At 42.7% G+C, this 26,714-nt stretch overlaps 1 protein-coding gene across 3 annotated transcripts; it reads left to right on the top strand.

The window, feature by feature from the left end:
• The first annotated feature begins 1,406 nt into the window (after positions 1–1,406).
• Positions 1,407–26,714, top strand: PTER (phosphotriesterase related). 3 transcript variants are annotated; one of them, XM_053409604.1, is made up of 5 exons: positions 1,407–1,648; positions 15,754–16,202; positions 16,743–17,008; positions 22,608–22,748; positions 26,217–26,714. In XM_053409604.1, the coding sequence occupies exons 2-5, from the start codon at positions 15,771–15,773 to the stop codon at positions 26,425–26,427; spliced, it is 1,050 nt and encodes a 349-aa protein (XP_053265579.1). In that variant the 5' UTR covers positions 1,407–1,648; positions 15,754–15,770; the 3' UTR covers positions 26,428–26,714. The 3 variants fall into 3 exon arrangements, with proteins under 3 accessions (XP_053265579.1, XP_053265578.1, XP_053265580.1); XM_053409603.1 differs by having other exon boundaries at positions 1,409–1,644; XM_053409605.1 differs by lacking the exon at positions 1,407–1,648 and adding an exon at positions 13,565–13,614.

Here is a 26,714-nt window from a genome sequence, read left to right as displayed (position 1 = left end):
TTAGGACACCAGCTTGAGAAATTTCAGTTTCAACTGATCTAAATCGTTTCAGATCCATCTGTCCGCCTTCTGACAATACATTATATTAGCATACATGCTATGAAAGCACCTGCAATAGCTTCATATGCTTAATTTATGTTCCACACCTGCCACGCAACAGCATCTTGAGCACATTGCAGGTTTTGGTCATGCAACCTCACCAAACTGGATTAAGGTGAACATGATGCCACAGGAAATGTTCTTTATGTAAAGTGTGAAACCATTTTTATCATGGCTGTTTTCTAAATCTTTCGGTTTTCCTTTGCTTTGCTTCTAGATGCACAATGCACTTAAAGCTCTAAAACTGTTGTTGGTGTTTGGTTATATAAAATGCCACCGAGTTTACAAGGCACTGATTAACGTAGCACTTATTGTTTTGTTCTCATTAAAGATTGCCTTTTGCCCTGACATTGTGCAGATCAGGCCGCCTGTTAAGATGGCATACCTAAGGATCATGGGTGTAGGCAGGATTTTTGTTAGGGGGTGCAACCTTTTGTTAGGGGGGCAGCACCTCATATTTGTATTGTATTGATTATGTGGGGGGCAGCTTCCCCCCTGCCCCCCCAGCTATGCCCATGCCTAGAATGCTCTCTTCTGCAGAATGTCATGTTCAGTTGTGCATATGAGCCCCACGTTGTACATATCAGGATTCCAAGCTAATTGGCAGCAATAATGTGGGATGGAGCTTTGGGGGGGCTTCAACGGGAGGGGAGAATTGTGCCAAATGGGCTTGGATCCTGTTATGTACTGAGTTGAATAGGATCCAAAATGCAGCAGTCTGATTGGTCCTAGAACAATGCAGCAGTATGATTGGTGCGCAGGAGCCACCCAATCCAGCTCCAGGTGGAAGTGAATCCACAACCTGATTGGCCTACAGGAGAATCCCGGAATTAGCCAATCACGTGCAGCCCATTGTGTAAATAATGTATATAAAGCAGATATTTTGGGGGAACTTCCATTCCTCCTCACCACTATGAGGTGAATAAAGAGCATGAAATCCACTCTCGACTCCGAGTATATTTCAGACCCTAAAACAGGTTAACAAGCAGCTTCGATTCGAATTGGGGAAAAGAACAAGCCGGCTGCCTTTTGCGCCCGTGACGTGTCCACAGCTTAATTCCTTGCTGATCGTCACAGCACCTGCCGCATATGGCGAGGGAGAGTGTGGCTTCCTTCTTGTCCGCATGGCGAGAGGGTGCACGGAGCTCTTCCCCTGCTGCGGGCTCCCTCAGTAAACGTGCATAAGATCGGGTGGTTTGCAAGGCAACCAAGCCCCTTTCCTGCGGGTTTAACCGGGGTTTCCCTGAGGCCGCCTTGGCGTTTCCCTTCCTACGGGCGCGCGGCTTTCTGACAGGTCCTGAGGCGAGCAAAAGGGAACTCGAGCTTTAGGCGGGAACCGCCTCCCCGGGCAGGCTCCGGCCTGCGGCCTCGACTGCCGCCCTGGTTGGCCCAGGAGAAGGGCGGAGTTCAGGAGGCGGAGAGGCGCGGCGAGACGAGCGGGGCCCTCTTGCTCCGGAGTGAAGTCCACTTCCTTGCAGGGAGGGGAGCTGCGAGGGCGACGGCAGCAGCAGCAGCAGCAGCAGCAGCAGAGAGTGACCTGGGACGGTGGGTGAGCCTGGGAAAAAAGGAGTAAAGAATAAGTTTCTTTAGGGGCCTTGCGAGCCCCACCCGCGCTAGCAAGGCGGGAAGTTTAGGGCGCCGCTTTTGTCAGTCTCGCCTGCTTTGTTTGGTAGGAACTCGGCTCTCTCCCCGCCCAGGGTTTAATAAAAGGCGCGAAACCCGGCTGAAGGGTCCCCGGCCCCGCTGCTCGATTCTCTTTGTCAGGCAACTAGTCCCTAAATCCCCTCGGATATATTTGCTGGGTTGAGGCCTTTCATTGCCACCAGCTTAGTGGCGGTGAGCGCAGGGATCTCTTCGTGGCTTTCCTCATCGTGGTGGACTTTGGGTCGTACTTTCCCCCTCCTTTTAAAAACCGAACTGGAATTGCAGACCCTAGTTCTGTAATCAGTCACCACTGAGATTGTTGTTAGTTTGTTATGAACCTGCAGTCGTCATAAGCTGCTGTTAAGATATTGTAAGAATCAGGATTACTGTATCAAAGTGCTTTGTGTATGTTCCTCAAAAGCACAAATTAGAATTTATGCTGTAACCCACTGTAACAGGATTGGTCTCTCTCTCTCTCTCTCTCTCTGTGTGTGTGTGTGTGTGTGTGTGTAAGTGTAAACACTTTTATCATTTTACTAGTTCTGCCCCCCCCAAAGTAATTAAAGCATGCAACTGATGAAAATGTAGTGATCGAAATGTAGACAGTGGGTGACTATGTGATTATTTGCCAAGCGGTAATTCACATTGAAGGGACGCGGGTGGCGCTGTGGGTAAAACCTCAGTGCCCAGGACTTGCCGATCGTATGGTCGGCGGTTCGAATCCCCGTGGCGGGGTGAGCTCCCCTCTTTCGGTCCCAGCTCCTGCCCACCTAGCAGTTCGAAAGCACCCCTAAGTGCAAGTAGATAAATAGGTACCACTTTATAGCAGGAAGGTAAACGGCGTTTCCGTGTGCTGCGCTGGTGCCGGCTTGCCAGAGCAGCTTCGTCATGCTGGCCTCGTGACCCGGAAGTGTCCTCAGACAGCGCTGGCTCCCGGCCTCTTAAGTGAGATGAGCGCACAACCCTAGAGTCGGACACGACTGGCCCGTACGGGCAGGGGTACCTTTTACCTAATTCACAGTGAAGTAAGAAAGTAAGTGGTATTGTCATGCCCAAGGGGTGGAGGCAGAGCCAGTTCCAGGTTTTTGTCCCTACCTACTTATTTCCACTGTCCTTCCCTTTCTTGCTGTGGCTGTCCTCGTTCTTTCTCCTGCATGGACCATCTTGCATGCCGCATGTGGTTCTCTTCCTCCACCCTTTGCTCAGTCCTTTTATGCTCCTCTGCCTCAGCTATTCCCCCCAGTTGTGTTGCCTGCCAGCGGCATTTGGAAGCCACTGGGGCTGCTGCAGCCACCCCACTTTCTTGCCAGCTGAGGCTCCTGGGTTCCCTGCCGGGGCAGATCTGCTGCTTCACAGCCCCTGCAGGTGATGTCAGGAGCCAGTGCTGAGACCCACAACAGCCTTTCATTGTCCCCGTTATCTGTTCAGGCTTTGGGATTGTCCAGAGCAGCAGACTACTTACTGGACATGATGAGTTAGGGTAGTTCTTGCAGTTGAACATAGCTGGGATTTGACAAACTAGCTGTCACTGACTATAGCCCCATGGTTTGCCTGGAATAGATGACTGCCTTTCTGTCCTGGAAAGCGATGACGTTGGTAGGATAGGCAGGGTTTTCGCAGAATGCAAGATCTGGTAGCTGAATTATGGACACACTCTGAGTCACATGAAGATGAATGGTAGTGTAATGAACAAAGCTGCTTGCTATTATTAATGATTTTGTAAGTACTCGTATGTCAACAACAGGTTTTGTGTCAGGACCAAATGCTTCTGTTCTAGCTAGCACTTCTTCAGTTTCAGCCACCATGAGAGTCGGAGGTGCAGATAAATGGAAAAGCTACAACCTTGACTCTTTGATTGAATGCTGCCCTTGTGGATAACATTGGAAAACAGGTGCCCTGACTAGACTAGATATCTACCATTGTCATCTTTTTGTATATAGATAACATGGCCCATAAAATCGATATCCTATGACATAAGATTAAGAGCTGTTCTGATGTCATGCTGTCTTTCCTGGGAGTGCTTTGGGAAGAATTTCTCTTAGAATAATGTTATGGAAAGCATTATGTTGGAATTGGAAAACCAGTAGTATTATCATCATTTTAATGTTTCCCATGAGTATTCCACGCAAGTTATTCCAAAATGTTTGTCTGTAAAGGCCCTGAGAGCTCCAGAATTCGAGGGAAGTTTGAACCAGTTGATTGCTGTGCCTGTTGTCTAGAATAGGAGGGAAGCAACAATGAGAGCTGAAGGACAGAAGCAAAACATATTGGGTTTGTTGGACAGTCTGTAATTAAAATATACTGTGCACAAATGTGTGCCTGAAGAAAATTAATAATAATAATGCTAAAGTGTTTAATGTTGTCATAGATCCTAAAACTAATGCTGAAGGGCCTCTTAACAATATCTGCTGACCCCAGCCAGAAAGTTGGCAGGGTGGTGGTATGCAGCCCAACAGGAGCTGGCCCTGATGTTGTCTGTGCCTCCCTCCCTCCCTCTCTTCCTCCTCACAGTGCAGGGCAGATGGTGTCTTTGAAAAATTGATTCCATGCTCTCACCTGATTCTCAGCCCAAGGAGCAATAACAGAGGTGGCTGTGGAAGGTGCAGTGAGCAAAATGATTCTTGTCACTCCTCAGAGAAGGAAGAGACGTGGTTGTGGCAAGGGACTCCCATCAGAGGGGGACAGAGGCAACAGTGTTTGGAGGAATGTTTCATTGTTTCAGTTGTCTCTACACGAATGCACAGAGCATGGGAAGCGAGCAAGAAGAACTTGCATTCCTGAAACCTGGTGGGATGATAGTCATGAATGGAATGTAGAAACGGAGAGGTACAACATGTTCCAAACAAACAGATCAAACAGGAACAGGCAGTTCTTTTTCTTTCACCTTGATTCTCCCTACAGCTTTTGTGATCCTTTTCGATTTTCTGCCCTAAGCTGTTGTCTGATCACTGCTTTCAAGAGATTAAGTCTGCAATCCTCAACAAGCCCCACTGAACACAGTGTGGGACTTACTTCTGAGTAAACAAACAAGATTGCACTATGTGGCTATGCTTCAGGGATGGTGGAAGCAAAATCTGTGATACGGACTTTTGTGTTTTCCTGTCAAGTGGTGTTGTATTAAACAGGCTATATAAATGTCAATTGTTATTATTAATCTCTTTCCTACATTAGAAGATTTAATGGACATACTGTTTTCCGTAGTGACACCATTGTCACAATCACTTCTGCTGTTTTAATTAGAGGTGGCAACAGTGGCAGTCAGATGTTTAATTACATTTTGTAAAGGTGACCAGAATTAACTCATAAAATTAGTGGCTAATGCAGTGCACACAAAGTTGACTGCTTCTGACCATAGTTAGGAAGAAGAAAATAGTGGTCGCAAAGTCCATTAGAGAAGAAAAATCCAAGATGAGTGCTGTGCCAGAGAGGAAAATGGAATAAGAAGCCATTTGAAGGAACTGAATCAATTTGTTTCATTATCTGATTCAGTGCAGATCTTCTGGCTGGCTCTTAATTTTTTCAAATGACTCCATGTTTGGAAACCTAACATGCTGTCCCAAATAACCTGAAGAATAGAATAGACTTTATTTGCATAGCCAACAGGTGCTGTCCCAAATAGTATTACCTACAGGAATTAAATATTAAACCACAAGCAAATAATTCATTGTTTGTTCGAATTGTACTATCTCAGTCCGGCCAAAAATTCAGAAAAAAGTTTCTAACTTGTCTTAGGAGGAAATAAATTTGTGCAATCTTGATTTCTATAGCCAAATATATTTTCACTCTGAGTGTTACCATTTCTTTGCTACTTCTGGTTCATTTGGTTGTTAAATTGATGCAGTCCTGCTAAAGAGAACCTTCAAGTATTCTGGCTAAACCAGATCTGGGACTCATTGTCTCTCTTCCCAGTCAAAAGGAACTCTGCAGGTGTTTGAGAGAGTGAAATGTTTCAGTTTATGACAAAGCATGAAATGTGATATATCTCTTCACAGCTGGTGTGCTTTCTGCCATTCCGCTGCAATCCTACAAAAATTTGGGAGGATTGTAGGATTGAGTTCCCTTGAACTCAGTGGGTCTTACATTTGAGTAGATATGTTTAGCCTACTTTCTGCTGAACATTACTCCAGAATTGCACAGCTTAAATCAACTTGAATCAAGCCAAACATAATCTAACAAATAGGATGCAGAAGAAGGAATTTCAGTTGTAGCTTAGTCTATCTGCTGAAAATACCCTCTTGTCTACAATTATTAGAGTTGCAAGAGCCCTGTCTTTGGCATCTGGACATCCTACCACTATCCCCCTTGTTTTTGCAGTCCCAGCAAAATATGGAGTTATTTAATTTACTATAAGGGAGATGAGAACATAGGAAGCTGCATATAATGAGGAAGACCAATTTTCCAACTAGCTCAATGCCGTCAACCCTGATTTCCAATGGCTCTCTAGGTTTTCAGATCGGAATCTTTCCCAGCCTTACCTGGAGATGCAAAAAATTGAACCAGGCTGTTTCTGCAGGTGCTGCACCATTCGGTTTCAGCCTTTCCTCTGCTTAGAATGACTTTGGATTTAGGGAAACTCTCTGATAAGGTTATGTCCCTGTGGCTCAGAATAAATAGAAACAGCAAGCCATGTTGTTGTTTTGCAACCTTTATAGTTGTTGTTGTTTTGCATATAGAAATCTCTGGAAAGAATTGCTTGATCCAGTAATAATTTTGTATCCTAGAAGAATATGTGTACTTTGTTTTCCCCCAACCTTTCTTTCTGATACAAAAAAGTTTATTACAGAAACTGTAGCAAAATTCCTGTTGAGAGCAAGCTACATCTGCATCCAAATAAATGTAACAACTTTGTCTTACCCATCAATAGATTTTTTGATCCTGTATCTCATTTGTGCATGTTAACAGTTGCAGAAGTTTTATTTGGAGGTCTGTTGGCTGGCTCAATAAATGTGTTGACAGGTTGTCTTTACCCCATTTCGGGGGCTCTATTTGGGTTTGTTTAATGTGATGAGCAGCTTGCTCATTCACATGCTGCTCAAAAGGTCCTACTTTGCCCCTTCCCTCCCCCCGGCTGTGCTGTGGCAGGAGCAACAAGCCACAAACTGTGACTTGTTGATGTCATCCAAATGCAGCTTGTGGTTTGTTTGGGGGGAGCCTGGGTTTGGGCATCATGACAAGGTTTGTAGTTTGGTCATGGTGCGGTTCTGGCAGGAGTAGGAAAGGGGGAAGCAGGGAGTTCTGAGAAGGCCTGCAAATTTGGATTGGCTTTAAGGAGAGACAGAAACTAGAACTATGGGAGTACAGGCATCCCCCTACTTATGCGGAGGTTACTTTCTGAACCTCTGTGGGCATAAGTGAAATCTCGTAAAGTAGAGAGCACTCCGCTTTAATAGGGATGGTGTGCTAGGAGAAGAGAGAAAGAAATTCACTTGCTGCTGGGGCTGCTGTCTGGAAGTTGCTCAGGACCACTGCTCAGCCTGTCCCAAGTCTTCCCTCGCTCAGGCCACTGCCTGGCATGCCTTGCCTCACTGCAGAGCAGCCCAGTATGCCTTCCCTTGCTCACTTCCAAGCAGCAGCCCCAGGCGAAATAACACCTGTTTGTCTGTCTATCTAATGACGACCTGCTTAACATGGTTGCACACAAGTGGAATGTGTATAAGTGCGGGGGTGCTGCTGCTGGAAAACATAATGGCATTAAGTAAGGAGCTCTGATTGACAGCACCATCCTATATATGCCTGCACAGAAGAGAATCTCACTGAGTTCAGTGGGGCTTACTCCCAGGCAAGTAGCTATAGGGTTGCAGTCCTAATCTTACAAGGGACACAGTCTCTGTTCCCCACCCTCGCCCCCTACCTGAGCAAGTTGGCCTTAAAAAAAAAAGTATATTTTGGGTTTTATTAAAACAGGTTTCTGGATGAATACTTACCTCTTCTACTCCATGCTTTCTTTTTTAAAAAAAAAATATTGGTGTGGGTGTGTAGACTTAAGCAATACTTCCTCTATCCCTTATATTGTTTTTAAAAGATTTTATTTGACAGTGACTGTCCCACTTCACCTCAGCAGTGGGGAGCATGTGTTTTGTTGGCTTGCCTCTAAAACAGCAAATAGTCTTACTGATGGGAGGAAAAAACGTATTATCCCTCAGCAACACTCTCCCACCATTAGGATGAAACAATAATCATGCAATTGCTCCAGCATTTGACTAGTGGGGTTGTACTTCTGCTAGTTAAGCTGCTGCCCATGGTACTTTAAAAAAATGTAATGTCTCCATGAGCTCGCATGTCCTTGTTTTGTTTGAACTTAAAGCATTTTAAAATTATGCAATTTTAAAATTAAGCAATTTCTCACAATATGACTTTTCCCTTCTACAGTTTGCATTTCACTGCTTTTCACACCTTTCCTAACATACTGATATGTACAGTAAAGTTCCACTGTGAAATTTCTTCAAGCCATTTCAGTTTTTTGCAGGTCTTATTAAATGTCAGTGACAGAGCACCATGCCTGCCATTAAAGTATTTACTGCTGTCTCTAAGAAATAACAGTTCTAAACCAAGATACAATACTTTGCATAGACATGCTTTTTGCACGACTATGTAAATAACTCTGTGAAAGTACCAGGGAGGGGGGCGGATTGAGGACAACTCATCTTTCCAAAAGAGCAAGCTGCAATTATCTCTCCACCCCATAGAAGGCAACAAATAGCTACTGGAACATGCCTGTACTGAGCATTTTGGGTCATAGCAATCTGGATTTAGCATTGTTGTTCTGCATCGCATTTACAACAAAATGCATTTTTAATATGCCACTATAGAGAGCCTGGACTAACAGCATTAAAATGCGCTTGCCAAGCTGAAATGACTGCAGAGACTGTGTGCGCGATTATTATAGTACAGCAATAAGAGATTACTATAGGAAATTAACCTAGGGAGTGTACTCCTTACAAAAGCATTATAATGACTTGGAGCTGATATTCACACTACTCCACTGGCACAAACCTTATTTGGTAGAGAGATGTTTGCACTGCTATAATAATTTGAGGAACCATTCTAATCTCATTGGAAATTAATACCCCTGTTTGAAAATAAAAAGTACTGTCACCTAAGTGTTTTGCCTGTGGGCATGGTTCTGGATTATATTTATAATTGATTGTTAAACTATGGTGGCTGATCAATTGTTTGTGGTGTGCTTTCAGGTCGATTCTGTCTGTGGGGTTTTCTAGATCAGAGTGTTAACTTGCCAGATTAGTCTCGTCTGATGAATCTCGCAAAGAATACCAGCTTCTCTTGCTCCTTTGCTGCTAACTATGTAGGGTCTACATATTTAGAGCAGCTTCGTGGGAATAGAAAGGAATATAGCTTTAATTTCAAAATATTTTAGTAGCCTCCTATGTGGTGGCTGGAACATAAGAAAATGTGATCTGCAAAGAACTGTCTAGCCAGAAGAGAAGTGTTAGAAACTGAGATATAGAAGCAAATGGCTCCTTAAAACAAGGTTGCAGTCTCCAAAACAGAATATGCAATTGTCATTTTGAGGCAAGACAGCTCTAAACTTTTATTTTTCAAATGATGGACTGGCTGCGGTTGATTATCAGTTAAACGTCTGGCTAGTTCAGATGACAACCTTGAGCTAGGTTAAGAAGTTTGAGAACTGAAAGAAGAAAGGTTGCTTTATCCAGGGACTGTCCACAAATATATTAGCCTATTCCAACCTCCTTTTCTTAATGGTGACACGAATATTCTTCACAACCATGAGCAGGGCGGTGGGGTGGGGTAAACGAATACAAGCTACAACCATTCACTGTTATGTTGTTCACTGCTCCTGCTGAGACTGCACAGAGAAAGCATTTTGGTTCCTGAAATCCCTTCTGATTGTGCAGATAAAATATAGCTGATAGAAATCTACAGGTTGTGGCATTAGTGTGAGGGAACAGTCAAGATCCAGTGTTCCCCAGGCATGCACCTCCAGGAGGTGGTGACGTCAGGTGCCATCTTAGTGCCCAGGCATCTTCACGTGGTTGCAAGTGGCTGATAGCCAGGTGCAAAATGTGCCTGACGCCCGGCTAATTTCAAACACTGTAGAAGAGTGGTCTGTGGTGCAACCAAGTTTTAAAAAACACTGGAATGGACTGATCTATGACAGGTTGGTCAGAACAAATGGATCATTCTTTGGGGGCAGTAGTTTGGATTATATGTCCTTTTGTTCCCTTCCAAATCTATGGTTCTACATTTTTCTCCAGTAACGTACACAATCAAGCTTTGTGCCAAGAAGAAGTTGGATGTGCTTGCATCAGTATTCTTAAGTTACCTTACATACAATTTCTCATGTTCAAGTATGACTCTCTTGACAAAAAAGGAACATGAGTATTGGCTTAGGGTCAGGTTTTTCTGATCCCTTATCTGCTGTGTACATGTTTAATTATAGGAAAAATCCATAGGAAGCTCAATGGAATTTTGGGTCAAGTCAGAACTACAGAATGTAGGGGTGTGTGTGGAGGTTTCACACTTGGGCTGGTTCATATGTTATGCTCAGCTACTGATATTTGCATTTGACAGTATGTGCAAGTAAACAACCCACAAAGATGGTGTAACATTTGAGAAACGGTGCATATGTAATGATGCGAACTTGACTTCTGAAGCAGGATGAGATCCAGTGGCAGAAATCAGTGCTCAAGGCAGATTGTGCAAGTTCTTGCACATGGGTTATGCTGTTTACTCAAGACATACAAGTGCCCACCAGTTGCTAGAAGTACCATGAATCTCCCAAACCGAAATAGTGGGGCAGCTGTTGACTTCATTGTTACAGAAAACTAGATGAAAAACACACATACCTCGGTGGTTAAAATGTTTTTGTGCAGTGTAGTTTTATCAGAGATGAAAAGGAGCCATGCAGAATAAGTTATGTTGAGCTCAGCATATTGTTTAAATCTAATTAACTCCCCAGTTGGTGTTTGTTTAAAAATGAGAACATCTCTTTTAAGTGACGAAAGCCACTCCATGTTATGCAATCACATTAACCTTTCTTTCCTTATTTGCCTTGACTGTAAGCATGGGTAGGATCACTGAATTTTCACCAGAACTATGGCCTGCTCTAACAGAATGTTAGCTCCCATCAAAAGTAGTCAATTAATAACCAGGGCAGACAGCTCAAATTTAATCAGAATGTACAGGAGATGTATTTTGCTTTTAATGCTTTGCACTAGAGAAATCCCCTTGGAAATCTTGTTGATTGTAAGCACTGTTTGTGACCTAACTTCTGTCTGCTCCTGGACCCAGGAATCTGCGCTAGCAAAGCAATATTTCTTTACCTTCAATAAACAAATCAGTACTTTGACCCACATACTGCAAGGGAGACAGAAGCTTAAATCCCTTGAGAAAGGGTTGAAGGAGTGTGCATGTTTAGCAACAGAAGGGCTGATTAATAGTAGCCATCTTCAAATATTTGTTTCTGTTGCTCCAGAGGATAGGGCCTAAACAAGTGTGTTCAAATTACAAGAAAGGAAATTTCCACCAGGCATTAGGAAGAACTTTCTGGTGGCGTTTGCTGTTCAGCAATGAACAGATTGCCTCCGAAGAAGGTGATAGACTCTACTTTGTTAGACATTTTAAAGCAGAGGTTGGAAGGCTACCCATATGAGGAATGGTGTAGCAACAGATTCCCTTCCTTGGCAGTGATTTGGACTAGAGCACCTTTTGAGATGGGACGCAGGTGGCGCTGTGGGTTAAACCACAGAGCCTAGGGCTTGCTGATCAGAAGGTCGGCAGTTCGAATCCCCATTGCCCAGTCTCTCCTCCTGCCAACCTAGCAGTTCAAAAGCACGTCAGAGTGCAAGTAGATAAATAGGTACTGCTCCAGCAGGAAGGTAAACGGCGTTTCTGTGCGCTGCTCTGGTTCGCCAGAAGCGGCTTAGTCATGCTGGCCACGTGACCCAGAAGCTGTACGCTGGCTCCCTCAACCAATAAAGCGAGATGAGCGCCGCAACCCCAGAGTTGGCCACGACTGGACCTAATGATCAGGGGACCCTTTACCTTTACCTCTTGAGAGCTCTTCCAATTAAGACTCCAATCCCTTTTTCATTCTATCCTCCAGTGATATTTTTCTTTAGAAGAGGACAGGCACATCTGCCTTTTCATTTCCCCCCCTTACATAAGCCATGCAGTATTGTAGGATTCTATGCAAGAGAAAAATGCAACGGCAAATCGGTAGGTGTTCTTTCTGCATGAGGTGAGGTTTCGCAGAAAACAGCTGAACCATCCACTGACTGCTGGGTGACACGGACTCCGTTTGCTTATTTGCTGGTGCTTGATATTTATAGTGGTACACTGTGGGTAGGTCATCCTATGGCGCTATGGAAGGGTGCCAATTTGATGCTTTGCTTCTCCGCAGCCCTAAAAATGAGCCTGCTGGAGAAACGAGCCTCTTGGGCTCTTTGCCCTCTTGACTCCAGCTTATCTGTTGCATTCTCAGAGGGAAGGGGAACCACAGACTATCTGCTTGGAGGGCTTTTTACCAGTAACAAACCAATGTTTATGGTATTATGCGCTAAAAGGCAGACAGGAAAGGCTTCTGTTTAATCAATAATGTATGCTCCAGTTAGTCTTATCCTCTGGACATCATTAAACATGTATTTTGTTTCATAACTGATGATTTTGGCTGACTGGAGTTTATAACTAGATATCCTCAAGCCTTTGCATCTACCATCAGGCAGATCTGAATTGAGCTAGGCAGTCAGCTATGTTTAGTGTTAATGTGGAAAGTAAACTTAAATATAAGTGAGAGTTGGGAGTTAATTATAAATAGTAGAAGTGGAGGGTATGCAAGAGCAGACCTCATGCCTCTGAACACAGTCAGACAGCAGCAGTAAAGCTTGATGTTTAAATGTTGTAGCCTACTATGGAGGAGCTTTACTAGTAAGCTTAAAAACTTTGCATATTAAAAATCAAATTAAACCACACTACATTTTGTTTAAATGGTAAGGAAATGTAGTTTCCAGGTTTACTTAATAATGTTAATTGGCAATAAAGGAAAAGGGTAAAGGGATCCCTGACCATTAGGTCCAGTCGTGGCCAACTCTGGGGTTGCGGCGCTCATCTCGCTTTATTGGCCAAGGGAGCCGGCGTACAGTTTCTGGGTCATGTGGCCAGCATGACTAAGCCGCTTCTGGCGAACCAGAGCAGCGCACGGAAACGCCGTTTACCTTCCCGCTGGAGCGGTACCTATTTATCTACTTGCACTTTGATGTGCTTTCGAACTGCTAGGTTGGCAGGAGCTGGGACCGAGCAACGGGAGCTCACCCCGTCGCGGGGATTTGAACCGCCGACCTTCTGATCGGCAGGTCCTAGGCTCTGTGGTTTAACCCACAGCACCACCCGCGTCTCTAATTGGCAATAAAGCAGTATCAATTAACAAATGCTCTCCATTAAACAGATCTACCATAATGTCTCACCAGCTTGGAAAGATGCACACTGGTTTCCTTGGCATACAGCGTTGATACTTAGGCTTGCAGTCTGACTCTGATTATTTAGGAATAAGTTGCATGGCACTTGGTGGGCTCTACTTACAACTAAACATGTGGGATCAGGCTCTTAGTGATAAATGATATTTGGTAGACAAAGTGAAAGAACCAGGCAATTACCAACTTTTTTTGGCTTGTGGCTAAGAAAGCCAATGACATTAATAGTTGATGAGGAGTACTGAATGAACGAACGTTGCTGTTTATTTAATTATTTAAGCCCTTGACTTTTTAGAACTCTGGAATAAATTGCAATAATGTTTTCCTTTAAATCCATTATTAATTCTGCGATATGTTTCATTTCTAATGAAAAGAAGATCCACCTTTGGTGTTAAGGAAGCCTTGATACTCATCTGTCAGAAAGGTTTGTGCAAGTTCAACAAATCTGCATACAGACATTTGTTTTGCATAATTTATGGTGCTTCCATGATACTAGTATCCATAACTCAGTTGTGTCCTAAAAGCAACAGCATCTGTCTTGGAAAAGTCTCCTGCACTGAAGGCTCTCTGTAAGTTCATACTCTCCTTGATTATTCCTATCTAATTTTTTTTCCTGAGTTGCACAGATTTTCTTCCTCATCCTTGATGTCAGCTTGCCTAACACAATGGCATATTGATGTATTTCCCCCCCTTCACTTAGAAATGCAAGGTCTCTAATGCTCTGGCATCCTTTTCTGTATTCCCAGTCTCTTTTCTTGCGGTTGCATTCCCACTTGGGTAGTCCTGCTGTTGCAAGGCCAACTACTTAGGCTTTACTGAATCTTTAAGGACTTGTGGTTCACTTGATTGTACAATAGCAGTTCAGTGTGAGCCTCCCATAGGGCTTTGAATCGAAGCAAGAAAAATGTAACTAAAATTCTGGAGAAAAGCCAGTATTTCATCCTCAAGATTTCTACCCCCCCCCCCCGGTCAGCACTATACACTGGTTGTTTTCATGCTCTAGCAAGAGCGAAGATGTTAAGATTGCTTCATATTTTTCTCCTCTCCCTTGTACCACAGAAACAGCCAGCGAGTACTTTCAGTATCAGGACAGAGATATAGGCAATAATTTAAAAGGAATTTTCGCCTCACTTAGATTCACTTATTTTATCAGCTATTCTCTGTACCGATGTCTTGCTTGTGCTTCACTATCCCCAAAGTACCCCAAAGCCTGACAAACTATTCTGAAACTGTGTTTGGGACTATAAAGCTACAGACTTGGAGGTGGGTGGGGAGAGGAAGTCCATATATACAGACTTAGTAATGTTTGAACTGACTGCAAAACAAAAAGGCTCGTCATCCAGTTTTGGTGACAAGTCCTTCCATAAAGCCTTGAGTTTTGCTTTGACTCATCAGTGTGCATTAGTTTGTACACTGATAAAAAGATTTGGCCAGCATTATAACTACATGACATAGATTTGATGACTCTTTTAAGAATCTTCAGATGGAAGGACAAGCTATGCCAGCCAATCTTGATTTTCTTCTAAGGTATCCTTGTTCGAAGGATTTTCATAGACAATGAGGGTACAGTGGTACCTCAGGTTAAGTACTTAATTCATTCTGGAGGTCCGTTCTTAACCTGAAACTGTTCTTAACCTGAAGCACCACTTTAGCTAATGGGGCCTCCTGCTGCTGCCACACCGCCAGAGCACGATTTCTGTTCTCATCCTGAAGCAAAGTTCCTAACCCGAGGTACTATTTCTGGGTTAGTGGAGTCTGCAACCTGAAGTGTATGTAACCTGAAGCGTATGTAACCCGAGGTACCACTGTACCTCGAGAGCCAGTGTGGTGTAGTGGTTAAGAGCGGTAGTCTCGTAATCTGGGGAACCGGGTTCACGTCTCCGCTCCTCCACATGCAGCTGCTGGGTGACCTTGGGCCAGTCACGCTTCTCTGAAGTCTCTCAGCCCCACTCACCTCACAGAGTGTTTGTTGTGGGGGAGGAAGGGAAAGGAGAATGTTAGCCGCTTTGAGACTCCTGAAGGGGAGTGAAAGGCGGGATATCAAATCCAAACTCTTCGTCTTCTCTTCTTCACTGTACATACAACATCTCTGTTCTCAGTTCATAGAGTCCTTTCTATAGGTCAGTTACATTTGGTGTGAGACACTGCTGTCATAGACATGCAGTGAAAATGGCAAACCCATACCAACACCAGAAATGTAAGACAAACTTGGGGACACTCAAATACCTTGGCTGACCCATCACCAACAGCACACCTTCTTAAATAACCCAACAGTAAAAGCAGCAGCAACTACTATGCCTCTGAGCACCTTTGAAAAACTTCTCCTGACATCAGAGGGACACAGCAAGGGGATGATATCCACAATATACAAAATATTACTCTAAGACCTTACAGAATCCCTCACCACAATCAAAGGTTACGAAATAAAGCCTACCCAATGGTCTAAACCACCCTTCTCAGCCAAAAGAAGGGAACTCACACTGAAACTAGTTTAGTCTGCTCTTTGATGCATGGAGCAAAATTGGTGTAAGGGTCTTTAACATCTTTCTGTCTATTTTCCTAGAATACACCTTTTTAAAGATGCCTTCGCTGAAGGGCAAAGTCCAGACTGTTTTGGGCCTTGTTGAGCCTAGCCAGCTTGGCTACACGATGACCCACGAGCACTTGACAATGGATTACACCTGCTGTTACTACCCACCTCCTTCAGGCCAAGAAGCACTCTCTGAAACATCCATTGAGATGAAGAACTTGTTTTGGCTGAAACAGAATCCCTACAGCCACAAAGAGAACCTCCTCCTGCATCAAGAAACAAGTGCTGTGAAGGAAGAACTGCTGCAATTCAAAGCTGCAGGTGGTGGGACCATAGTGGAAAATACAACCACAGGGATAAGAAGAGACATGAAGACCCTAAAGCAGCTTGCGAAAGAAACCGGTGTCCATATTATTGCTGGTGCTGGCTTTTATGTGGGTGCCACTCATTCTCCTGAAACACAAGCAATGTCTGTGGAGCAGGTGGGTCTCAAAACGTACTGAAAGTTGGGCGCTCTTATTGGCAACCTCTGAATACCTCAATATATGTTGTTTGCCTTTAACATAATTAAAATAGGAGGCCTCGAAACTGGGAATTAAGTGTGTGTGTGTGCATAATACACTGGGTTGGATACAGAGGAAGTCACCTCTGTGGTGGAAGAGCTTTTCCTGACAAGGCAAGATCCTCCCATGAGAAAATGAACTGAAAACCAGTGGGTTTGCTGCTGTTATCACAGTGCATCCTGCAATCTCATGCACAGTATCTTAGGATGCATGTGTGAGCTAAGTTTCTGTTGCCCACACCCTTTGGTCATGGTTTGCCATTTTTCAATGCCATCCTTGGTGAGGTGTGTCTATTGACTTTCAGGAGAAATATAAAAACATTCCCGCTCACTCAGGCATTTGAAGGCCGAAAGATACTGACCATGGCAACCTTGAAATTAGGAACGACATTGTTTTACTTAAGTTTTGATACTATGCAGCACAGAGAGCTTTAACTAAAAGAATGTTTATTTTCTACAGCTGACAGAGGTTATAGTTAATGAAATTCTCAATGGAGCTGATGGAACCGACATAAAGTGTGGGGTCATAGGAGAAGTTGGCTGCTCATGGCCTCTGACAGAAAGTGAAAACAAAGTACTACAAGCAACGGCACATGCTCAGTCACAGCTTGGCTGCCCTGTCATCATCCACCCTGGCAGGAACAGTGATTCACCTTTCCAGATCATTCGAATTTTGCAGGAAGCTGGAGCTGATACCTCAAAAACCGTCATGTCTCACATGGACAGGTAAATGGGCCACTCTGGTGTTGGATTGTTTGTAAATATTTCTGCTTCTAAACCAGCGGTTGTCAACCTGGTCCCTACCGCCCACTAGTGGGTGTTTCAGGATTCTAGGTGGGCGGTAGGGGGTTCTATGGCACAAGCTGAATCCTCCTTCCATCAAGCGCTGGTGGGCAGTAAGGAAATTTTACCATCAAGAAAGATGCATTCGTGGGCGGTGGGTATAAAAAGGTTGACTACCCCTGTTCCTGGACAGTGGAACTTTTAAGAAACCCACAGCAGGTTGAACCTAATCAGGTTTTATCAGTGTTCTGATTCTTCATTACAGCAAGCATTGTAACAGTTCCAGCATTTGCAGTACTCAAAATATGGCAATTGCAGGGAATACTTTAATGCAGATACATACCATACTGCCAGACTGAAACTCTAGTGAAGTTGGTGACAATCCTCAAAGTGGCATGTATGTGCAAAACTGCTTAGTCCTGCTGACATCTACAAATCTTTAATTCCAAAATGCCGGCAGTCTAAATGGTTTGTAGATCTCAATGCTCGTTAGAATAAGAGTGTCTGTTCATGTTGGGGAGTCGCTCCTTGAGCACCTAAATAAATCATCACATTTTCAAAGTCTACTTTGCGTTTATCAAGACCCATTTATGTCAGAGAAACGTTCAGCACCATAACTAAGATATTGTGCTGAGATACAACACTTATAACAGTGTTTGAACTACAGTGGTACCTCGGGTTAAGTACTTAATTCGTTCCAGAGGTCCATTCTTAACCTGAAACTGTTCTTAACCTGAAGCACCACTTTAGCTAATGGGGCCTCCTGCTGCTGCCGCGCCACCAGAGCACGATTTCTGTTCCCATCCTGAAGCAAAGTTCTTAACCCGAGGTACTATTTCTGGGTTAGTGGCGTCTGTAACCTGAAGCGTACCTAACCTGAAGTGTATGTAACCCGAGGTACCACTGTATATGAAGTTGCACAACCCCCTTCAAAACTTATTAGAACATCAATGTCACATCACTGTCACTTCTCCAACTTCATTGGGTAATCCCTGTCTGGCTCTTAAACCTCTTTAGATGCTGCCCCCCCCCCAGCTTTGCACACTCCCAACACTTACTGCTAACTCCCCACATTCACAGGCGTACATTCAGTGACGCTCCTCCCTTTGGACTCCTGTGTTGTCCTTTCTCTCTTTAGTGCAAATAGAGGTTCTTCAAATGGGGTATTCTGCTAAGTTTTTATCAGAGCAGACCTGTTTATTTAATGGTACTAACTTAATGTCCATTAATATAACTATAAAGGTAAAGGTACCCCTGCCCATACGGGCCAGTCGTGTCCGACTCTAGGGTTGTGCGCCCATCTCACTTAAGAGGCCGGGGGCCAGCGCTGTCCGGAGACACTTCCGGGTCACGTGGCCAGCGTGACGAAGCTGCTCTGGTGAGCCAGCACCAGCGCAGTGCATGGAAATGCCGTTTACCTTCCCACTATAAAGCGGTACCTATTTATCTACTTGCACTTAGGAGTGCTTTCGAACTGCTAGGTGGGCAGGAGCTGGGACCGAAAGACGGGAGCTCACCCCGCCGCGGGGATTTGAACCGCCGACCATGCGATCGGCAAGCCCTAGGCGCTGAGGTTTAGCCACAGCGCCACCCGCGTCCCCAATATAACTATAGTTTTAGGTAAATGCCACCTATCGTTTGAATTGGTTGCATTTTGTCAGCTAGCTGGTATAAGGTGGTACACCAAGACCCTCTGCACTTTTCAGATAGTTAGCAAATGGAAGCTTGAGAACTACGGGTGTAGACGGTGCTGAGCTTTTCGCACCAAAGGTTTGATTCTGTGTAAGAAGAGCTTCGCATGTTCCTAACTGGTAGCTGGTCCAACCTGCTGCATAAAGGCCATCTGCCTTCCCCTCCAGTACGTGGCAACATTTGGCATGGGCACATTGGAGAACTATGTATCTGCAGATCAGATAGCTTTAAATAGCCTGGCTCTCTTCCCTGAGTTATCTGTTGCTTTCTCCAGACTATGTTGCAAAAAACCCCCAAACTGCAACAATTCCACACGTCCTTAAATAGCTACATCGCATCGGTTGAATCCTCTCCTGCTACAACTGCAAGATGTTACTGCTACCTCTGTAAACAAAAGTCACAGAACGTCCATGGAGAGCAAAGCAGTGGATGCTTCACGCCTTCAGTAAAAAAAAACATGATCTGTGCTGCTAAGCCACATTTATATGACCTTGTGTGGTTGATGATTAGTTGGCAGATGACCATGTATTGATTAGCATTGCTGAAGGCTGGAAGCTATTTGTAGTCATATGACTTATTATTGAATTGTTGTGAGTGCTCTATAGCACACTATGTAAAATGATTTTCACTGATCATACATGTATAATTTAAATGTGCTTTACGTGAAACACGATGTATGTTACTACCTACATTTCCACTCATGCTTAGGCATTTATGAGAAAACGGAAGCCTAAATGATTTTTTTAAAAAAAATAGAACACAAACTCTCTTCCAGATTGCAACTACTTTCTTGTCTGATTGCCTAGAATTAATTCTTGATTGCTTCAGGTAACCATGCTGGTTGCTGTTGACAGGCCTAATTTAAATAAATCCCCAACTCTTTTAATATATATTCACACCTATACCTAGAAAAGCATATTCCTATGAACGTGGTTTTAAAATTATAATAATACAAAATATTGCCACGGTACTACAGCGTATAAGTACATTGACATAGCAATTTTGGCTTCTAGTGTTGAGCTGTAATTGAAAGCCATACTACTTGCACAGTACTTTGAAAGTCCATTGGATAAGAATCTCTGGTCCTATGTAAACTGTGATTATTATTATTTTTAAACAAGATTTTTATTATTAATTACAGTTGGCAATAATGAGTGTCCTGCTGGTGCCAGTTGTGTTTGAACAAGAGCTTTCTCTCACTCGTTCCATCTGTTCCTTCTACTTAATCCTGCTGTTAAGTCACAATATTGAATTTGTGACATCAGTCATTTCCATAGCGTCAGACTATGATGCAACTGAATTAACTGTTAATGGCTTTGTGGCATTAAGCAGAAGGAGCACCAAGGTAATGTAGGTGAGAATGATTCTTTTGAGTTTTACCCATACAGTATTTTTGGGTAGTCAGGCAAGAGAAGGAGAAAGGGTAGAAGAATGCAAATAGTTTGACAACACCCCACATCCAACACTTCATGGAGGGCAAAGGGCAAACCCTCCTTGTTTCTGCTCTGTCCGTTGCCAACATTTATGCCAAATGTACACAGTAAGTTATTGGCAATATATATACAGTGGTACCTCGGGTTACATACACTTCAGGTTACATACGCTTGAGGTTACAGACTCCGCTAGCCCAGAAATAGTACCTTGGGTTAAGAACTTTGCTTCAGGATGAGAACAGAAATCGTGCTCTGGCGGTGCGGCAGCAGCAGGAGGCCCCATTAGCTAAAGTGGTGCTTCAGGTTAAGAACAGTTTCAGGTTAAGAACAGACCTCCGGAACGAATTAAGTACTTAACCCGAGGTACCACTCTGTGTGTGTGTGTGTGTGTGTGTGTGTGTGTGTGTGTGTGTTTGTGTGTGTGTACTTCTTGACATCACCTCAAGGTTTCATTAACCAGAAGGACAGGAGACAAAATATTACTACCATATGTTAGAAATGTACCCCCCATTTTTCAAAGGGAGTTTCCTTAGGTGGAGAAACCTCTTTCTGACTTCTTGGTGTAGATGTATCAGAAGAATTTTAAGATATATTTCAGACAGGGAAACTGAAGGAAAATGCAAATGAGGCAATATCTGTCCTTGGTGATCTGTGGTAGTCCACCTTTATTAATTGGTGAACAACTTTGTTCACAAATAATTAAAGAAAAGCATGATTTAAAATACATAATTATTTATTAAACATGTATAAATATAAAATATTAATTGTATGACTTTCCCCCAATGAAATATAAATAGCTTTGTTTCTGGGTTTGTTAGGAGGTATCTGCTTATTTTATGGAGATATTGATTGCTTTTACCACCTTAGGCTAAAAATAACCGCAACTGGAAAGCTGGGGTGTGCATATGTGCTTTCTGAATCTGGACTATTGCTAGCAATGCAGGCTATGTGAAACTTCACTTGCCCACAAACTTTTAGAAATGCCACCACTTTTTTTCTATATGTCTCGAAGAAGACCAAACTAGTCTCTGGAATTAGGTCTGGAATGTCTTTAAAATTTATTAGTAACTTCCTCCCCAAGGTTGCCCAGGAATTCTAAGGGGGAGGGGAGAATCAGTGCAGTTTTGAAAGATTCAGTCCACCTTCTTGATTCAAAATGGCATCCAGCGGGATTCAAATATTGACTAACATCTGCTCCTTGATCATGCAAAATTTGGGTTTGATGTTTTAAGAGCTGTCCAAATGCACAGTGAACAAACAACTTTACACAATATATATAGTAGAGGATTTTGGGTGTGTTCTTATTCCTGAACGAAAAATCATTAAAGGCGGTTTATAGGTTGCTATTTTTAACCTAGAAATATTGTGTGGCTTTCAGCTAAGTTTTACTCAGAGCAGACACGCTGTGATTGAATAAGAAGAGATTGCTGGATCAGGCCGGTGGCCCATTTAGTCCGCTATCCTGTTCTGACAGTGGCCAACCAAATTAATGGACCTAACTTAGTCCTGTAGATTAATTTTAACTTACTTGAATACTACTGATAGACTCTGCTTCTTGTTTGAGAGATTGTGCATTTTGTCTCTATCCATTTTTGTTTTTAAACATATTGACATAGAATTCCACAACAAAGTCTATCCCTTCCAATAGTTCACAAAATGGAAAGATAAAATGTAATTTAATACAGTCCACTGTTTTGATGGTTATAAGTATAAATGTGTTGTAGCTTGAAATGTTTTCAAATTTCAAGGCTTGGTGACAAATTAAACAAGGTTGTAATTCTACCTGAGACCTATTAGTTATATATATGAATCCTTAAAAAAAAGTTTTATCAGCAAAATGTTATGGTGGTGACGAAACTGGAAATACTCTGAACCAACACAAAATAGGAAGGTGGGGAGAAAGTTCGAGAAATTAACTTTATTTTAAGAAGTGTTCACAATTTCTTTGCTAATTGACTTTACACCATAAATGTTGCTGAAGAGTAAAAAATAAGTAAGAAATCAAACTATGATCACTAGCTATTCTGTTGATACCCGTATATGTCAAAAAAATAATATTTGTAAGCATATCTGGGGTCAGAAACTCTGCAGTTATGTAATGTAGGTTGCAATTCTATTTACCTGGGAGTAAATCCCATTGAACTTAATGGGACTTACATCAGAGCAGACATACAGGGTGAGTCCTTTAAAAGAGGCCCAGTGAATATAGAGTACACATGTTCCACGGGGCCTCTTTTAAAAGACTCACCTATATATGCTGGATTGTGCTGTGAAGCTGACTTCTAATGAATGAATCCCTTATGAAGGAATATTTGCTGTGTTTGAAGGCTATTGTCAAATGAGGTTAAATGATTCAAGTCAGCTATGGGAGAGAATTGCATTGAGCAAGTTTATAGTGTATACTGTGATTTGTACAGGACTATATTTGATGAGAAGAAACTGTTGGAGTTTGCTGAGCTTGGATGCTACTTAGAGTACGACCTCTTTGGAACAGAATTCATTTTGTACCAAATGAATCCTGATATCGATATGCCAAGTGACAATGAAAGAATTTTAAGGTATGTATTCCGATATACATGGAAACTTCTGCTGGAGATAGCAATGTTGTTAGTGTCCAGGTTTTGAAAGTACCACAAACTGAGCCTGTGTGTAACTTGCACTAGCATGGCATTTCATTGTCCCTGACTTCCATGGATAGGTATTCTACTTAGTTTAACGTCTTAAATCACAAAGGTCCAGGGCAGACATAACACTCAGTCACTAAGCATGGTTAAGAAATAAGAAGTGGAGAGCCCGTCCACATTCCTTTGCATTAAAATTTATCCTTCTCTTTCCCTGAGATCTTTCACCATAGGCCAAACCAGGTGTTACAGCAGCACAATATTTATGTCCTGTAATTTCAATATCCTGTAGCAATGCTAGAACCATTTAAAGCACAGCTGTGGCATAAAGGGGGAATTCAAATTTCTGAGACCTAAAGTCCAGCCCCAATAGGAGACAATATATGGGGAGAAAGCATCTATAGGGGAAGGGTTCAGCCAGAAGATACACCCTGTTTGATAAGAAATGGACACAACCAGCATTGTAACAGAGGTTGTGACTCTCTTAAGCTTCCATTTTGACTTCATGGTTAAGGGTTAACGCCAGGCATAGGCAAACTTGGTCCTCCAGATGTTTTTCGGACTACAACTCCCATCATCCCTGACCACCGGTCCTGTTAGCTAGGGATGATGGGAGTTGTAGTCCCAAAACATCTGGAGGACCGAGTTTGCCTATGCCTGGTTAACGCCAACCAAGATCTTCCTTAACTACAGTTAGCAAATCAGCTTCAAAACTTGCTTATGATTTAATCATGGTTAAGGTGACCACAGTCACAATCCTGAGTCCTGCCTTAAGGCTGTACATGGAAGTGCAGGCAGAATGAGTGCAGAAGCAGAGGGACTGTGCAGTCCTGCAGCCCCCTCCTGGTCTGCTAACCAGGGTTAGAAAATGGGATTCGTACATCTGCAGTAGACCTTCTTAATGTAGCAAGTCTGTTCCTCTCCCCTATGCTTACCTATCAATACTAAATTCACAACGTTACAAAAAGCAAAGTGAATCAAGAACTGATTGGACAAGAACAAACGTTTTCACAGAAGTTTCAACACAAAAGAAATGCTGGCACTCTGGCTGTTGACACACATTACTTAACTATTTGGTTGTCAGTACAAACCAGCGTCTTCTTTTTAGCTCTTAGGTGTATGGGGATTGCGCATCACAGAATAACAACACGTTGCTTAAAATCCTGCCGCTCTCATTAGAAAATAAGTTAAGCTAGGTAAAACTGAGCTTTGTTTCAGTTACTCCGTCAACCTGCCCTGTACCGAGTTAAATTAACACACTGTGAAGTTGCTCCTAAAACCTCTGCTTCTTGACTAATCTGGAGCCAATTTTGTGATGAATGAAAGCGCTCCTTGGACAGATATGACTGGAAGTTATGCAGGTAGAAAGGCTATTATTATCAGTAATGCTTTTGCTATTGATTGTGGCAACAGTTCACAATACACCTCACCATGACAATTCCCTCATAATTCCTTCCCGAAACTGGCATTGAACAAAAGTAGCAGTAGGTTTTTATAGGGAGACAAGATTGCCTTTCACCCAGAACGATTTGCGCATTTATGCTAGAGATGCCATTAAACTTCTTTTTGTGCATTCAGTTTATTGTTGGTGAGTATGCCAGGAAAACTGGCAGGCTACTATTAATTCATAGTCGGCTCATGTTTGACTTGTATTCATCATAGTCATACAAATCAAGCTGACCTCTGTGTCTGCTTGTATAAACACGGGAGAGGGAAAGGTATTTTTCAGACTTCACTCATGTTCAGTTCCACTAATGCTGAATAAAAGATTTGTAAATATCCAGATTTGCATGTGCATCTTTAAATATGTCCCTTGAGACAACATAGGATTGTATAGAGATTTTTTTTTGGGGGGGGGAGTGTCTTACGATAACTTCTCAGCATTTTATTATTGGAAATTATTACTGAAATATTCAAAAGTATAGTTCTGTTATGGTGAGTTTTGAGAGCAATTATGTGGAAAGAAAGTTGTTTTCTTTAAAAATCATTGCTGGCTTGCTTATTTATTAATCTGTCAATTTAAGGATGTTTGAGGTGGGTGAAGCGATTATGCTCTTGTAATACTGCATTCATAATAATATATTGCTGCTTATTAGCTCAGATGTGGCTACAGCGATCGTGTAAAGCTCAGTCTCACTGATAATAGTCAGCAACACAAGCAACTCTTAATGCTTGTGATCAGATAATCTTGATTCATTCCACTATGATTACAGTGTTCATAATAACGAATAACTGAGTATCCCCAAACCACCCATGTCCAACTACAGAATTCTGCTCTCTGGACTGTGCTGACCCATCAGTATTTCTGAATTAGCATGGTGCTAATAAGAGATCCAGCTTTGCAATCTCATACACAGGATTACAGGAAGCAAACTTTTTCATGTGAATAAGCCCTTGGCTGACTAGGTCTTGTTGCTTCATCACACCTGTATTTGGTCATAGGTTTATGTAGTCAGATCTAAGACAGAATACTCTTGGATGCCTATTCTTTATAGATTTCATGCATTGAGAGTGTGCAGAGTTCTGTTTGCTGGTATCTTGGGCATGGAATCGCCAAACCTCAGCCTTCATTCACAGGCATTGTAGGATTTTCGGGCAGTGGGTGGTGGCTGTCTGTGTTGCATTGCATTTCATCTTCAGTTTTCCTAGCTGTTAGACAACTTCGCTCCCCATTCAGCTGCCAGCCCTCAAATGCATACTTCTCCTTTTGTCTAGATGTTTCCCAGCCAAACTGATTTTTCACTTCCCTCACAGAAGCTGCATTATTTGAAAGCATTCTATAACTTGGATAAATATTCCATTATGTCATAACAACTCTGCCAATAGCTGGTGCCTAGGCAGGCAATTACCAAAGTGTTGGGCGAGTATCATTTTCAGCCAATTTATAGGCATAGCAGCTGTGTTTGCATATCATGCTAAACTATAGTTTAGCACAACTAGCAGGGACAAGTCACAGCAAGCCTTGGGATTGTGCAGTCTCCCTGTTCCTCCTCCCATGGAACCAGGACGAGGAGTTCAGAAGCTACTACTTCCACTTCTGATTATCTACAGCTTGCCATGTCATCTGCCATGTCCCTTGGACCCCAGACCTGTAGCCCATCTTAAACTGTGGTAAGTTTCAGACAAGCCACTTTCAGTAATATTGTGTTGAAGACTGCTTATTTGAAACTGATCACAATTGTTGGTTCAAATGATATGACAAACAGCAGATAAGCAAAAACAGAACCAAACTGTTCCTCCTCAGGAAGGAGGGAAATGTTAGTTTATTGCATTTCTTTTAAAGCACACAAGAATAGGTCATTTAATTTAAAATAGTGTGAGTCTCTACCTGATAATTATTTCTGCATTACTATCAGATTAATATGAACTATACATTGACAGATGTGTATTGTCTGTATTTTGCAGGGTTCGGATGTTGATTGATGAAGGCTATGAAGACAGAGTTTTGCTTGCTCATGACGTGCACACAAAAAATAGGTTGAAGAAATATGGGGGTCATGGATATTCTCACATACTTGAAAACATAGTACCAAAAATGTTAATCAGAGGCATATCGCAAGAAAAGATTGATAAGCTATTGGTAGGAAATCCCAGACGATGGTTGACTTTTGAGTAGGGAGTTCAAAGTATTGCTAAGTATTTGCTTCTGTGAAACTGGAAATTTGAAACCTAAATTCTAAAGAAAACTAAAGAAAACTAAAGTCCTACAAATCTGGCGTCTTAAGAGTAGGATAAGCCATAGTATACCTTCTGTTTGTGTCCAGGTCCCTTCAGATACAGGGAGTGGGGGCAGTTACACAGCTTCGCTAAAGGGCAATTTTTATCTGTAATAAGTATTTGCTTGGCAAGTATGGTAGAATTGTATAGCTCTGTTCCACATACTATTTCTAAAATCACCACAAA

Source organism: Podarcis raffonei, chromosome 12, assembly GCF_027172205.1.
Source record: "Podarcis raffonei isolate rPodRaf1 chromosome 12, rPodRaf1.pri, whole genome shotgun sequence".
Classification (NCBI taxonomy): Eukaryota; Metazoa; Chordata; class Lepidosauria; order Squamata; family Lacertidae; genus Podarcis; species Podarcis raffonei.
Note: the sequence above shows the minus strand (reverse complement) of the source record. Positions and strands in the feature narration are given on the sequence as shown.

Bases quoted from the DNA above. Each gene is read 5' to 3' on its own strand.
- PTER (XM_053409604.1), top strand. From the start codon at position 15,771: ATGCCTTCGCTGAAGGGCAAAGTCCAGACTGTTTTGGGCCTTGTTGAG. The intron at 17,009-22,607 runs GTAAATGGGCCA...TGATTTGTACAG, and splicing joins GTCATGTCTCACATGGACAG to GACTATATTTGATGAGAAGA. The intron at 22,749-26,216 runs GTATGTATTCCG...TGTATTTTGCAG, and splicing joins GACAATGAAAGAATTTTAAG to GGTTCGGATGTTGATTGATG.